The 17,358-nt window shown below is 36.0% G+C and overlaps 1 protein-coding gene across 2 annotated transcripts in view; it reads left to right on the top strand.

Annotated features, from left to right (window-relative positions):
- Positions 1-17,358, top strand: part of VEGFC (vascular endothelial growth factor C) — an 87,893-nt gene that overhangs the window by 56,365 nt on the left and 14,170 nt on the right. For both annotated transcript variants that reach the window (XM_021396195.1, XM_021396194.1), the window contains exons 2-3: positions 13,410-13,623; positions 14,673-14,863. In XM_021396195.1, the coding sequence (XP_021251870.1) occupies positions 13,410-13,623; positions 14,673-14,863 (405 nt within the window). The remainder of the gene's footprint in view (positions 1-13,409; positions 13,624-14,672; positions 14,864-17,358) is intronic.

Below are 17,358 nucleotides of genomic sequence, written 5' to 3'. Positions count from 1 at the left end.
CTAACAGGATAACTACTACTAGTTCTGTCAATAGGTTTTAAAGTAATTACATGTTTGGAATGAAAAATACAGCAGCAAAGAAATAAACATTGGCTGCCAGATAGCTAGTTTAAAAAAAAAAAATCCAATAATGTTGACTATGGAATAGGAAAAGAAAGTCAAGTATAACAAAAAGAAACTGAGTTTCAGGGCTTTTGGAGGGGCAAATACTTCTGAAAACTCAAAGCGATATTTAGGGCTAGTAAAACTATGGCTATTGTGACCAAAGGGACTAAAACATGCTACACATATTGATGTATAGATGCAATACTTAAACAAGCTAGGAGGCCAAATCCTGTAATCCTCACTAAACAAAAATCCCATTGAAGTCAGTAGAAGATTTGGGTGAACAAGGAATGTGTAACTGGGCAATTAGAGACAAACTTGCAGCCTGACCTTGACTGGGCCTTTGTGCCTGTGATTAGCTGTACCCACCGCATCTGGGCACATTTGTTTAAAGACATAGTCAATTTTAGTGAAATCTCCAAAAAATGCAACTATGCTGCAGTTAAGTTTCTAATTAATCGAAATTACAAATTTGAATAATCACAGAGACATGAATGAAGGCCGCATTTGTGAAATATGAGTCTTGTGGAAAAGCAGAATTCTGCATTCTTTCTTTATTTCCTGCTTTGCCTGACCAGGAAATATTATTGATACTCTTCTAGTTTTGTCCCTAACAATACAGGATGATAGTGACTTTTCAGAAACTGAAGACAGCAAAGGAGATTGTGTTGTGTGTCAGAAATGATCTCCAGGTAAATTAATAAGAACATATAGCAGTACTGCCATACATGTTAATAAATCTGTATTAATAACTGAACTCGTTCTAAAACTATTTCATTACAAAACAAAACTTTCTTAAAGTTCATTCATTTACTTTTTTTCTTCTTTTGCTATCCTAATAAAAAGTAAAATTGAAAATAAAACACTTTCTTTTGAAATACAATTTAACTTAACATACTAGAACATCTTTCTCACTGTCAGTTGTTCTAGTTGGACATGTGCTCCCTCTGTCTGAACCTACATTGTTTGAAAAGAGCTGCTGTTTCAAAGCATTGGGGAAATTGGAGTTGTCAATGAAAGAAATGCTAGAAACGTGCACAGGAACAGACAGAAATTGTTTCATGATTTCATCCTGTAAATGGTAACCTCAGTGACTACAATGGGCTCTTGATATCAACAAGTATGTAGCCAAAATTCTAATTTCCATGACTGTGATACTGCAAAGACTTGTGTGTGCATCATGGTACATGCAATAAATGACTGGGGGGAAAAAAAGTCAAAGAAATCCTTTTACTAAATTAGTTTTGTACACGCATAACTCTATCATGGTTTTTGTATGCAAATCATTATAAATAATCTCTGCAAATTGACTTCAGGAAGAGGTTTCATATGCTTAAAAAAGCTCTTCCTTAAGGGTTGCTGATCATACTAGAAAATTTGAAATTTATCTTCTGCATAAATTATACTGCTTTGACGCTTTCTTCTACTAACGTCTCAAAAAAAAAAAAATTGTAAACTTTTATTTTGAGAAAACAGAGAAGTGTGATAAGATCTATGTTAGATCAAAGGGCTCTGAACTTTCTGAATAATTTATTCCTGATGTATTAGAATATAAAACTGTCATTATAGGCCATCTGCACTTCCAAATTCATCTTATACCCTCAAAATGAGTACCTTTGCTTCTGAATAAAATCTTGGGATGCTCAGAGCCTGAGATGAGGTGTTAGCATGCACTATCCTTCACTATTAACCTTTTTCCCACCTGTACCCTCATTTTTCTTGATACCGGGATTTGTACATTTATACATTTTATACATTTATACATTCAGTGCAAGGCACTATAGTCAAGCGATTAAAAAAATGCAAAGATCCAAAGCAGGTTCAGGTCATATAATAATATTTTATTTCTAAGAGATTATTAAAAGCTTAATGTGAGAAAAAAATGTAATTTAAGGGTAAGATTTAGCATATGCTTAGCTTAGATTTAAATGTCTTCCTTATATCCTTCTTCAGTTATTCTTGAATATCTTTCCAGTTATTCTCAGATAACTAGAAACAGTGTTCCTCTTTTTTTTCTGCCCTCTCTATGTCTTCTTTTAATATATATAATCCCTATAAATCTGTTCTCTTTTTCATTAGTTTCTAGGCCTGGATAAGAATGCAGGCAACTCAGCAAGATGTCATAGGGTGAGTTTCAGCTAATGGTACTGTCATGGATTCTAGGGTGCCATATTATAACTTTTATCAGAGAGAATATATATTCTTGCAATACGGCAGATTTTTCATGGCGTACTTTGTAGATCAGGTTTTGCAAAAACTTCATTCTATAGTCAAGACTACTTTGAAAAGTATTCTGTGTTCAGCATTGGATTATGCTGTGTCCTGTCAGTATAAATTAAAGTCTTGTTTAATAGTGCTGATGTTCCCTGGCTTTTTTTTTTTTTTAAAGTAACATTACAGTACAATACACTATTCAGAATAATTTAAGCCAAAAATAATGGGCAACATATCTTTGTCCTGATTCAGTAACTTGAAAGAGAATTGTGACCATGTCTCAGGCTGGCTCTTGGATTTGCCTTTCTCAAGGATTCTTTAGCCTTTCCCCATCTATCATGCCTTACTGACAAATCTCTTAATACCTGTCAGGTTTTACATGGTACAGTAAGCTTTCTCTTTCAGTGATGCACAAGACTTGCTTCTCTTTTTGCGATCAAAAGCTCCTGTTGTTTTTTATTTCCCCATCCCCCTTACCGAGGGATAGGACAGCTTCACAGAACTACTGATCTTTTATACTGTAGTTTGCAATGAAGTCAGCCTGTCAGAGGCAGTAAAGGTGTGCATTGACATTTTACTTAGCCCTTCTTTAGTGAGGTGTACTTGGGCTGATTGCAGTCTATGAAGTATTAATCCAGTACAGGCTAGGAGGAATAAAATGCTCTTCTTCCATGCCAAACTATTCCCTAGTTTTTAAATATTGAAGTGTTGAAGTGCTGTATTTACATGTGTTTAAATATTTGCTCTTAATGGAACAATATGGCTTTGTGTGGAGTAAAGAGTTTTGTTTTTGTCTTCTGTTTTTAAACTGCCTTCAATGTAATGTTGTACTTAAAAGCTTGAGAATAAATCTTCTTCTCTTTGTACTGTTCTAATCCTTTTGGAATTTTGGGATTAAGATTGGATACTGCTTTTCTCTATTATCTGGCTATTTTTTCCTGCACTATCAAAGCATAAAAAAAACCCCAAACATATTATAGGCTCAGTATCTAAACAAGTGCTTTTCTTTCTGTGTAATTTCCCTGTAACAGATGTCAAATGGTAATCCAAGTAATGTTTCATGCAGAATTTAGGATGGAACAAATCTCAAACCAGATTATCAGAATGAGCACGAGCGTGCAGTGGATAGCAAGTTCTTTTTATTCTGTGCCTACCACAGGCTAATGAAATGCAGATGACCTCTTTATTTTGCCTTTATTTAGCAAAGAAACTTTACATAAAATATTTGAATAAGACTTTGTCAACAAAAATAAAAGCTTTTTTGTGGCTTTTTTTTGTATTAATGAAACCTCAAAATTTTATAGCTTAGTTACCAAAGAGTTAGCTTTGTGATTTGTCAGTCTTGCGTGTTACTTTAGTTACTAAATAGACTTTTTAAAAGTCTTGTGTAAGATGAACTGAACAAACATGATGCTAAATAAAAGGATCAGATAGTAACATAAGCATAGTGGAATGTGCTTAGAAACTCAAATTTAATAGAATGCACAGGTTTATTAGGATCCTTGTTTTCTTGTTCATTTATGGAAAGCCCATCTGTAGTAATTTAAACAGAGGTTTTGCAACTGGAATTGTCGTATTCTAACGCACATTATTCTTTAGCATTTTTGTTGAGTTTTGAGCTGCGTATTCTGTTTATAGCAGGCATATTTGTTGAAATAGGCAATATGACAAGGTAGGTGGTCTTCTAATTAATATTTCTTTACAGATCTGTAAACACTGCAAGTCTTGTTTAACAATACAGAAATCATGTCCTGTTAGATTAAGACATTTGTTTAGGAGTAAAGTTCAGCTTTTTCTTTGAAATCCAATTGATCTTGTTTCATGGCCTGTGAAATTATTTTAAGAACTGCTTTAAAAGTATAATTAATTCAAGAAATTTCTGTGACCTGTGGCTAAATATTTAAACCATGGATTAATTATGTTTGTGCAGAGCTTTAAATAGTGATTTAAAATCTTGGTGAAAGGGAAAGTTACTTAGCAGTGAGAGAAATTATGCAACAAAGATAAGAGTTGATGTGTCCATGCAATCCTTCTGTCCTATAAACAAGCACATTGTTAACAATTCACGAATAAACAAGATAATTGAATTTAAAACTGAATACTGTCATCACAGTGAGAATGTCCCATGTGTGTTCAGTATAACTCGGAAATGTTCTTAAGAAGTACAATTTCTTATTCCAGCTGTTAGCAAAACCTTTTCATATGCCAAACTGATCTGTGGAGTAGAAATTATTATGTAAAAATCTATAGCCACTGCTTTTTTCAAGCCCAACACTTGCTACATGGCCAGAACTCTAACCTCTCACTAACTTACTGGGGTCTAGGCTATCTTCACATGGCGAATGGCCAGAGTGGGACAGCTAAGGTTAAAATAAAGGGATTGTCTTTTACCTTTCAAGCTAGTCCTTCTCTGCTTGGTCTTTCAAGGCTTTTTAATTCCCACTGCTAGTGTTACATCTGCTGAAGCAACGACAGATAATTGCAGTGCTAAAATGTTAATAGTTTTCTTCAAAAAACATTTCTACGTTTGTTTGCTTTTACTGACAAAGCTAATGGCTGTTGACTAAAAAAAAAAAAAAAAAGTAATAATAATGCCAGTGAAAGTTCAGAAAGACTGAAAATAAACAATGTCTTAAAGTCATGGTAGTTTATTCTTGTGTATTGATTTTAATGAGATATGTATGACTGATGGAAAGAAAACAAAAGGTTGCAGGGTATTTTTTTTAAAGCTATATTCAAACCAGTAAAATAAAAAATCAGTTATAACTGGCATTTTAGCATTTTTCAAGAGAATAAGATCTTATAACCAGAGTTTTTATTCAAAGTTCAATTCTAAGTAATTAAATTTTCTCTTTAGATTTTAATGGTTCACTTTTCTCGTTAGCATTATTAAAGTTTGTTTTGGTTGGTTTTTTTGGGTCTTGATTTTTCAAAATGAATGTTTATATCTATATAATTTGAACTGATAGAGTGCAATGTTTATGTTGCAGGGAACACAGGCATTCTCTTTCTGCTAGCCATCTACTTTCTGGTGAATGGCAGTGTCTGTTAGCCACCTTACTAACATGGTAATCATCACAGTGTTTTCCATATATTTTCCCCTTTCTTCTATCACGTACCTAGTCCCAGTGATCCTCACTATTTGTTACCACTGCTCACTGTACCTAACGAACACCAAGAAAATTAATATGTAAATCTCTTTTCGTACAGAATGCACTACCTGGTGTCTCCAAGATTTAATGTGATATAAACCATTCCACAGCAACAATCCGGATCCTTATGGATTCTCAATTCATTCATAATGCCAGCTGAAGCTTTGGTATGAATTTTTCAACCAAAAAAGGAATCTAGGAGCAGCTGCACTTGCACAACAAATGGTTATCCCTCAAATTTCCATGACTGAAGTGCAGCCTTTGACCTCCAGTTTGTATGCTCATCTAGCACAACCTCCTGAATACTGAATTGAGTCTATTGATAATAGGCATGATTTTTTGTAATTTATTCTGTAATTATGACTTGCTGTATTCCTAGAAACAGTCTGTAGGGTTTTGCTGACCAAAAGTTGAAGACTGCTGTGGAACAAGTCAAATTTGAAAGAACAGGCTGAAAGAAGTATGTGAGAACACAACCTTTTCTGTTACTATAATCTCGTTGTGAAACTTCTTTTTTTTTAAAAAAAAAAAAAAAAAAAAAAAAGCCAGATATTCAGGGTCTGGCTATTGTGCTTCCAGCGTCTCTCTCTAAGTTACTTTCTATCAGAGTCAAGAGTGGTGTTTAATGCCTTTTCCTTGCTCATTTCTACATGCACAAGCTTGTGTGTTCAGAATAAAATTCTAGATATAATGGGTTTCTGTCATGGCACTGTCACATTGCCATCTCTAATTGTATCGGATAATATGTCACCTACAGCAGTGTCTTAATCTCCCCAAAACCTGGGAAAATCAGCCGCCTTAGAGAAGCTTCTAAAAAACTATCCAACAGAGCAGGAAGTTGATCTACAAAGGGGAGAGATGGTTTCTGTCTGCTTCCTGAGGAAATTAGACTCAGACAAAAAAAAAGACATTTTCATAAAGTAATTCCCATTACATGAGAGTACTGGCATTTTTGTAGGGAACGTTCAGATCTGTTCAGGAATGCAGGTGCTTGAGGCATAAGCATAAGCCAAGAAGCGTGTTTCAGAATCCCATTGACAGTGAAATGTTGACCGAAGGACCTCACATGAATGCCTTTGTATTAATCTACAGTCTTAGACTATTTTCAGGCAATTTCTAAGAATATCTAAATGAAATAAATGCTGATTCAGATAAAAATTGGATTTCCAATTTATGGGAAATTGTTCACAAAAAAACTTAAAATTATTGTACTCATAAACAGAAGATTCTATCAAACAATAGAATCTTGACATGATTTTCCAGTAGTTTATCCTCGCAAAAATGCTCTGGACAAAAGAAAATAGGTGATTTATAGTACAGAAGTGAAATTCTGTAGTCTTAATTTTTCCTATTGGCTTTAGGACATTTTTAGTTTAATAAATTTTTTGCTTAATAATTCTGTCTTTCAAATCACTCCACAAAATAATTTTTTTCCTTACTTACCCAGTTTGTATGTTATTTTCTTTGTTTTCTTTGCCTCATATTGCTATTGACACTTAAAATCCCAGAGTGAATAAAGGCCATTTAAAGCATGATGTAGTTCAATTTTGTCCATTTTCTAATTACTATTTATTTTTTAATACTTTCATTCTTGTCTGGTATATTTTTTCGGCTCTTTTGGAACAGAGACAGATTCTAATCCTTTTGCTGTTCTCATGGTGTTCTGATTTAGTTGAAATTAACTGCACTGGTTTTACTACTAGTTTAATCTGAAATTTTTTAAAAAATATGGTCAATGTTACCATTTCATTTCAGCAAAGCACTGTTTCCTAACTTTATGCAGTGGAAACATTGAAGTTTGCAATAATGGACAGTCATTCAATTTTACTAGGACCAAATTTATGCATATGAGATCAAAATCAGGTCTATCCTGGCATGGTTTAAGGGAAACACCACTCCCATATTCAAGAAAAGGACAAAGGAAGAACTAGGGAACTACAAGCTGGTGAGCCTCAAGTCTGGGAAAATTGTGGAGTAGATCCTTTTGGAAAATACGTTAAGGCACATGTGAGACGAGGCCATGATCCAAAACAGCCACATGATTTCACCAAGGGCAGATCATGTATGACCAATCTGTTGGCCCTCTCTGATGGAGCAACAGCATCAGTAGACAAAGGAAGAGAAACTGACGTAATCTACCTGGACTTGTGCAAGGCCTTTGTCATGGTCCCGCACCGCATCCTCATCTCTAAATTGGAGAGATATGGATTTTGAAAGCTGGACTATTCGGTAGATAAGGAATTTGAATGGTTGCAGCCAGAAGATTGTTGTCAATGGTGGAGGCTGGTGACAAGTGGTGTTCCCTGGGGTCCAACTTGGGACCAGTGCTCTTCAACATTTTTATCAGTGACAGAGACAGCAGAATTGAGTGCACCCTCAGCAAGTTTGCTGATGACACCAAGCTGAGTGGTGCAGTTGACATAGTAGAAGGGAGGGATGCCATCCAGAGGAACCTGGACATGCTCAGAATGTAGACAGATTAGAATCTAATGAGGTTAGACAAGGCCAGATACAAGATGTTGCACTTGAGCCAAGGCAATCCCAGATATGAATAGGAATTGGGAGAAGAACTTGAGAGCAGCCCTGCGGAGAGGGAACTGGGGGGTCCTGATGAGTGAAAAGCTGGACATGAACCAGCAGTGTGCTCCTGTGACCTGGAAGGCAAATGGCATCCTGGGCTGCATCAAGAGAGGTGGCCAGCAGGGAGAGGGAGGTGATTGTATGCCCCTCTACTCTGCCCTTGTGAAGCCCCACCTGGAATACAGTGTCCAGGCCTGGGGCTCCCAGTACAGGAGGGATGCAGAGCTGTTGAAGCGGGTCCAGAGGAAGGCCACAAAGATTATCAAAGGGCTGGAGCATCTCTCCTATGAAGAAAGATTTAGGGATTTGGGCTTGTTTAGCTTGGAGAAGGGCTAGTTCTGGGGAGACCTCATCATGGCCTTCCAGTATTTGAAGGGAGCGTACGAGCAGGAGGGAGGCTGTTTTTTTTTGTTGTTTTTTTTTTTAACACGATCTGATAGAGATATGACCAGGGAAAAAGCTTTAAACTAACAGAGAATATGTTTAGGTTAGATGTTAGGGTTAAATTTTTTACTCAGAGGGTGATGAGGCACTGGAACTGGCTACCCAGAGAAGCTGTGGATGCCCCATCCCTGGAGATATTCAAGGCCAGGTTGGGGGGATCTGGGCAGGCTGATCTAGCAGGTGGCAACCCTGCCCATGGCAGTGAGATTGGAAGTATTTGATCTTTAAGGTTCCCTCCAACCTAAGCCGTTCTATGATGGTTGTAGGGAGAAAAAAACTAGTTGATTTTAATTCTTAAGTCTCGCTGATACATTTTCTCTAATTAAGATATTTTCTCTTTTTACTGATAAGAACTCGCAAAAAAATAATGCTGAAATACATGAAAATAGCAGTAAAGTATTATGCAAGTAAAATGTTTATATGTACTTCAGCAATATTTCCATTTGCTTGCAGAGTCTGTTTCAACATTCTAATTTAACTGCTTGATTTTTAATGCATTTCAGTCAGCCAATAAATACAGTATATAGACATATTAGAATGGAGGAGTTTATAGACAGAATTTTCTTATTAAAATGTGTCAACAAAATCCTTGAAAATGAAGTGAGCTGACAACTGTAATTGGAGCCAATGTGTAAAGTACTATTGTAGCACATTGCATCATCAATTACGTGTCATGCGCTCTGTCAGATATTAAGTATTCTGCCCTTTGTTATTAGTAATAGAGGCAGACACTGGATACGTCAGAGACAGCCAATGTAATGCATGGAAAATCTACCGGAGAGGTGATTTTGTTAATGGCTGTGGAACCTTCTTTGCCTCTTGCCTCTCTCTTTCTAAGCTGTGATTTTATGCACAACTGGACATTCCACATAGTGAAAACACACATTGTGAAGCATGCTTTGTCAGAATAAAATGTTATAAATTATATTATAAAAGTTAAATAATTTATGAGAGATCTTATCAAGAAGCTTTACTATGTTTATACATGTATTTCCCATTTTTCCCTGATCATTAGTAAATAATGTGGAAGAAGTGGAATGAAGCAAACTTGTCTTTACTGTGTTCTCCATTAACTGTATTTTTAAATTGTTGTTTTACTTGATATTGTCTGTCATCGTGTAGAGACTGTGTAGTCAAAAGATTAGCCAAATACAAACTTCGGGTATTTTTAAGCAATCACTCAGGACAAAAATTGATCATATGTAAAAGAAAAAATAAAATAAAATAATAAAACAGTAGAAATGTCAACTAAAGGACAGTGACAGGCATCAGTGATTCTTCTTGGAAAGGAATGGAAAAAGAAAAGGAGAAAAGAAAGGGAGAGGGAAAGGAGAAAGAGAAGGAAAAATAAAGGAGAAAGGAATGGAGACAAACAACCTCTCAACTGACTTGCAACGAGCAAAAGAAATAAAACTCACGGGACAGAGAAGGAGCCACTGATTTCCAGCTTCCTTCTCAGTGTTGGACACAGAACACAGAATGTCTTTCCAGTAAAACATTTAAGCAATTGTTCCAGGATTTAATGTGGAGTGTACTAGAAGTGCTTCACATGAAAATCAGTGGGCTGTTGACATCTGGCTTGTAAGTATGATTGATCCTAAAAGTATTAGAATTGCCCTTGTGAAAGACGTGCTACTTTCAGACAACAGAATAATTATTTAGTATTCTTTGTTTATTAATTCAAGATTATATTTGGGAATAACAAGCTTGGTGGCAGTAACTGTGATCTCACATGAGATTACTTAAAAAAAAAAAAAAAACCTCCTCCATAGTGCACTTTTTATCTTGTTTCTTTCTCTATATCTTGTCATATATTATAAGTAGATGTTGAATTCTAGATTTCCGTTGCATTTGAGGTTTAAAATAATTTTTTGAGCATGTCCTACATTAAATGCCTATTCACATTTTAAGAAAGAGGAAGTAATTTGGAACAGCAAGTAGGGACAGAGTCAGCACTTTTTCTGAAATTACACAAAATTTGGACAAAATAGGAAATGTTGCCAGACAACTGTTATGTTTACAAAAGCAGTTGCATTCAATTTGTAAAAATTTAGAAACTCTTTTTCCCAGTTCTAAACGACCAGGTGTTTTTACTATACATAGTACACACTCTTCTAATCAACTAGAATTTAAGATTTATTTTGGTGTTCATGGCCACAATAGATTTTGACTGTAGTACGAAGATCAAGTCATTCTACAAGCTTCTTACGCTTATGTTCTTCTGAGTTGTTTGACAAAGATTAAAGTAATTTGCCTCAGTTAAACAATATGTGCCTTTTGTAGTCTTACAGTGAATATACCAAGAAGAGATCATAGAGCTGGCATACTGTATATATGTGTATGTATATATGTGTATATATTTCTTTTTGAGGAATATATATATTTGTGTGTGTATATGTAACGCACACGTATTTGTGTGTGTGTATACATATATATATGTAATTGACTTCCTCACCAGAGAGGATTTCATAAGCACAAGTTATTTCATGCAAGTATGATCTCTTTTCTGCTCTATGCAATGGCTTCAACCAAGCCATTTTGAATTTTAGTACTTATTTTTCTGATGATCTAGGCCTGTAACTTGGATAACAAAAGAACAATAACCAACCTTTTGTCTACGGATGGTTTCACAGTTTTAAGGAATTCATTAGAGGACATTAGGTACCAGTTCCTTTTCCTGTTCTCTGTCAGCCCTCCATCTGCTGGATGTAGCTACTAGATGCTAGATGAGTCTCCCTCTCTGCACCCTTTATGTAATGGACTGGCAGCCAGCTTTGTGGCAGGATATACAAGGAACCTCCTATCTGTGACCTCCCGTGCCACATATTCCCATCACTTGTCATGTCCTACATAGTTTCACCAACCTACTTCCACTCAAGGGCTCTTAGGAAATAGCCAGGCAGGAATGAGGCTACTCACACCATTCTCTTTTCACATCTTGAGAGAGATGGAAGCAGGCAGACAGAGGCTGAAGTAGCTGTTTGTTCATTTGGGAGGTTTGTCTGTGACCCACATGTTGAGAACCTATGACACATCCTGCAAGGAGAGCAGGAGTGATGGAGCACGAGATGCTCTGTGGTGCCAACTTGTTGAAAACAATGCTCAAGATCCTTCTTGCTGGATGTTTCTGAGGCTGAGAGTTTGACTGAAAATCTCTGAGGATGAAGTGGTTTGTCATGACACTGTGGTTAGTAAGGCTTGAGTGAAAACTTGTTTTCTAACCCACAACACTTTGACATGTAAAGCAGCTTTGCAATCTTCATTTTCTCTATCTGTACTTAAGGGAATGAATTCTCTGAGTCTGTCTTACCCAGGCATTTCTCCTGGATATGGTACCTGGGAAGGAAGCGAATGCTACACTGAGTCATTTTGTACTCTTCTTGATGTTTGTGAGACAAGAAGCGGTTTTGGTTTGGATGGGCTAGTTCAGAACTAGTTACTTTACTTGGGTGCACTTACTTGATAGCTAATGAAAGCTAATTGGGTGTTTCATCACTGAAAAACTGATAGAATTACTTAGTTGAGATAATCTTTTATTTTCTTAATAGTGGAGTTTGATAAATAATCTCGAAATTCAAATTTTCTAGTTTTGTATTTCTGGTTTTGCATGTTTTTGCACAGTTTTATTTAAACTGTGTTTCTTGGACCAACAAAGCAATAGTTTTCTAGTATATACATAAAGTCAGTCAGCAGCAAGACTTATAGAGCGTACCTGTATATTTCGTGTCTCATACTGCCATCTAAGGGCCACAAAGGCTGAGAAGGTGACTAAAGTTTCTTTAATACTTTCTGCTTACTGCTCTTCTCTTTGGGAAGTCAACAGTTCATGGGAGTGAGGGTGGGCAAGGAATCACGGCAATCACAGCAATCCCTTGGTGCTAAGTATTGTTTCAACTGAGGGCACAGATGAATCTTGTAGGAATCTGGAGCAAATGAGAAATTGGAATGTAAATCTGAGTTGTAGTCATTTAGGAAAATGTCATTGCAATGAGTTTGTGTAAAAGTGAGTAAATAAGAAATTGAAATTATTGGATTTGAGGATCCTTTTCAAATAGCACATTAACAAGCGTAATGCTTATACGATCGTAGAATGGTTTGGGTTGGAAGAGGCTTTAAGGTCTCCAACCCCTCTGCCAAAGGCAGGGACATCTTGCGCTAGATACTTCAGGTTGCTCAAAGCCCCATCCAACTGACATTCAACACCTCCAGGGATGGGGCAGCCACAGCTTTTCTAGGCAATCTGTTCCAGAGCCTCACCACTCTCAGTGTGAAGAGTTTCTTCCAAATGTCCAGCCTAAACCTACCCTCCTTTAGTTTAAAGCTATTGTACCTTGTCCTTAGTCCTGAAGAATTTCAGCTGAAACTCTTAGCAGTGCAGGAGTGAGCGGTTCAGATTCTCAAAGGTACCAAAGTCCTTGACTCATAATAACGTAAGGATTAATACTTATAATGAGAAATTCCTCACCATGGGTTTCCTTAAAATGATACAAAATCACATGAATTATTATTTTTTTTCCTAATTTTGCATTCATCATTTTGTATTTCTGGGTGTTTTCATTTTCTGAGACTTTTGGAAAATTGGCAAAAAATTGATGATAAATATTAAATAGTATGAGTTTAAGCATTCAGAATTTTAGCAGGAAAAAAAATGCTTTTTTAATCTGAAAACTGTACTTGTAATGATTAATTCCATAGCTCCTTTCTCACACGGATGTTTTGAACTACAGGTATGATAAGGTTTCTGTATTTATTGATAGAGTGCTGTGTCGACATCAACAGACTGAAGTAGTTGTTGTAATGAGGACCCCTTTGAGCAAAACTCTACTTTACAATACATGAGTTATTTTGCAGGCTACTTTCCAGCAAACCTTGTGCAATAGACAAAGTAATTAATCTTGCATGTTACTTTGACAGGCTCATGCAAGCAAAGACCTGGAAGAGCAGTTGCGATCTGTGTCCAGTGTGGATGAACTCATGACAGTACTTTACCCAGAATACTGGAAAATGTTCAAATGTCAGTTGAGGAAAGGAGGTTGGCAACACAACAGGGAACACTCCAGCTCTGACACAAGATCAGATGATTCACTGAAATTTGCTGCAGCACACTATAATGCAGAGATCCTGAAAAGTAAGTGCAAGATATAAAATAGGTTGTAATATGCGATAAATTAAAATCCAAAGGTGTGTCAGTTATGTCAAAGATATGCTAAAGCTACTTATCATCAATAAACCACCCTCAAACACAGTACTTCTCCACAGAGGTACTTTTGGTACTTCATTCTCAGGAAGGTATAGATTACTTTATCAGCTCAATAACAATTTTTGTCTTTAGATATTAGAAATCCTAACTTGTAGAGGCTGTAAAGATTTTGGAAAAAGCAAAGAGAGCACTAACAGTTCAATTTAGTGAACTGATTTTGCTCACTTTCTGCAAAATCATGGCTGATAACGTTTTCTTCTCTGACACATTATTGCTGTAAGAGATGAAATAATCCACTTGTAATAAATACTTTGATAGCCCCTTGATATTTCACATGGCCTGAATAAAAATATAATTAGCTCACAATTAAGCAGGCGAAGGAACACAGGATTTGTAGCAATAATTTTTTACTTGATATTGGAAATCACAGACATTTGCAGAGCCCCTTTTCTATGAATTAACAACAACTGGCTCCATGAGAGAATAAAGGGACTGTACAACTGCAGTTCTCATGGCTATTTAGCATAAGGTTGTATTTGGCAAAGGCTGTATATGTGAAATGTTTGCCCAAATTTGCATGGATAATCCGGACGTAAATATCTTTTCAACTTAATTCACGTTAATTTACAGAGATGTGCAACACTTCCCTAGGCTTCATTCAAGGTGGGGCTCACCCCAAGCAAAAAAAGAAAGGACAAGTACATCTGCAGCTGTGGGTGCTGTGGATCTGTCCAACCTTGTTAAGCTGCCCCTGAGCTCCACTGTGACTTTGCATCTGCTTCATGGCACAATCCTGTGAAGAAGAAATTAGTTAGGTGTTAACACTGAACAATGTGCATTTCATTGAGTAAAGCATGGGACTCTTGCAATGCATATTCTGGTTCTGAACATGAAAAACCTCCCATTGATTTACTGTAAGAGAGTATTGTTTTTAAACAGCTGCTTTATAACAAACAAAATTCCCTATAACTTGGCAGGTATTGATACTGAATGGAGAAAAACTCAGTGCATGCCACGTGAAGTGTGTGTGGATGTGGGGAAAGAGTTTGGAGCAACTACAAACACCTTCTTTAAACCCCCGTGTGTATCCATCTACAGATGTGGAGGTTGCTGCAATAGTGAAGGACTCCAGTGTATGAATATCAGCACAAATTACATCAGCAAGACAGTAAGTTCTCACTCTTACTATAGTCCAAGTGTGCCTTGCAAATCCATTTATGGTCATGCATATTTACATTCTACTTATTGCCACTATGAGGAAAATAAGTACCAGAATACATAAGAAAAACAGCTGGAAAAACTACTGGCTCGAAAAAAATGCTAAACATTCTCTTTCCCCAAATATACTTTGTTTAAAAATAAATAAAAATATGATGTCCAGTTCTCATTTATGAGATTATCTATGAAAGTGAATTCTATCCTTTTTTTGTCTTTTTCCTTTTTTTTTCTTTTTTTTTGCATTCACTGTTTGTCTGCTGTATGAGGCACGTAATGTCTGGAAAACTAGCCTGCAATTTTGTTAGTGAAGAGTGTATTAGGACGTGTGCAGACAGGATTCATGTTACAGAGAGAGACTTTTAGGAGCCAAACTTTGCTGTATTATGAGATACTAGTGTAATGTGACTTTCTTTTCTGTTTTCATGTAACTTCCTTGGGTATACATGCAGTTTTTATTCTTCAGGACTAGATCAGGGCTATTGAACAGGTATGAGCGTGGGGATTATGCACTGAACTTCTGTTAGAAGAATCACATACATACATTATTGTACTTCAGGTAGCTGTAATAATTTGCTTAATCATCATCTTAAGTTGTGTAAAAATAGTCACTTCATAATGTTTCTGAGCGTATTTTGCTATTACAATATTTGGTAGGGTTGTGGTGGTGGTTGAGAGCTTTTTCTTTTTTTGCTTTTTACCTCTTCTTTCTGATTTTTTTTGAAGAAAGATGATTTTAGTGTAAATCTTGCTTCATTTTTCAGCTAGAGACTTAAAAGTGAATGCAGTACTGTGTATTTATAAAACATACATACAACTGCATAGACAATTATCAAGTGGTAGCCCATGGAAATGCCATGTCCTTATCATGAAAATTCTTAGTGTTCTGAGCCTTCTTGAAAGGGGATTGGAAAAAGAAAATTACAGAAAAAATAATTATTCATTTTAAATAAACGTTCTGTCTTCATTTCTCACCAAACCTATCTATCTGTTATCTATCTGCTGTATTTGACCAATAATTTTTAATCCCAAGTGTGAGCTAGGGCTAAACAGCAACGTAGCACAGGGATAACACAACTCGAATAGCTTGAACAAGGAAAACTACAGCACTCAACTCCGTAACTATTCCCCCAACTGCTGTCCTAATTCCAGTTACTTGAAAGAGGCAAATATATTTTTTTCACATTAGGAACCAACAAATATGACCTATTATTATTATTATCATTATTATTCAGCTTAAATAATGTTTGGTTTACTGCACGAACGGATGATCTAGTTAGAGAAAGTTGTTACATTTAGCAAAGATTTCCTGGTCTTGGAGTACAGTGTAAGTTTTGGGTAAATAATCCATTTCTATTCGTCTTTCTTTTCATATCTTTTGAGTGAAGTCATTACTCATTTTGTTGCCTAGCATAAAATGTTTAGACTAGTACTGAGTTTCTTTTTTTAAGTTCTTGATGTCATTGATGGTGATACAGGAGTGATTAAATAATTGAAAGGCTTTGACAAGGAAAATGTTACAGGACTAACCTGAAGGGGCAATGGTATTATTTTGTTTTCTTGCCTGTTCTGCAGAAAAACAATATAATCTCTGAGTTTTCTATATTGCTTCTGTTTCCTAGTTTTATCTGGTTCTTGACAGAATGCATTGGAAAAAAAAAACCTTACAAAGGAAGAGAGCTATAGGTATCTCTCTTCACCTGTCATCATCTCAAATTTATTAAAGTTATATTACCACAGACATAGACACTGGGTACTATGTCAGATGAGCATTAGGAAGAAAAGTACTGGATTCAAGACTCTTCTGTGGAATTTAGATGCCCTGCACCTACTTTCACTACTATTTCCTTTTGTTTCCTGAATGAAATGAGAACAAAAGCTTAGTACCCAGGCATCTTCTGTTTATTCTTAAGTCACCATTTTTTGTAGCCTTATTTTTGGTACATAAACTCAAGCCTCACACTGTGTACCCTGCAGAAAAGTAATTTAATGAGAAGAGAACTTTTCAGCTGGAGGTCTTACTATGAAGGCAAACCGTAGCATTGGTTCCAGACATAAAAATCTAAAGAAAGTTAATATCAACTTTCATCAGAATTAGTCATAAAGAAAAGAGCTCGGTACAGAATATACTTTTATGGGGAGCAAATGGTTGATTGGCAGGATAATGGACTAGATCAGATGTTCCCAGATTGGCTTGTGAAGCACTGTGGTGGTCCAGAGAGAGGTCAACAGTTCTTTTAGATCTGGCTCTGGTTCTAATGTTTCTCCTTTCTAGCTTCTTAGCTTTATTAGGAGAAAAAATAGAAAAATATTCAGCTTTGTTTTTAATGCCAATTGTTTCAACAAAATCTGTGGGTTTTTTAGTTGCTGTGGAGAGTTTATACAGTCATGATTGGGTTATGAAACAATTTCTTAAATAAGAAGTAGTACAAGGCCTATGACAACATT

This window comes from Numida meleagris, chromosome 4, assembly GCF_002078875.1.
Source record: "Numida meleagris isolate 19003 breed g44 Domestic line chromosome 4, NumMel1.0, whole genome shotgun sequence".
Taxonomy (NCBI): Eukaryota; Metazoa; Chordata; class Aves; order Galliformes; family Numididae; genus Numida; species Numida meleagris.
This window is presented reverse-complemented; position numbering and strand designations above follow the sequence as displayed.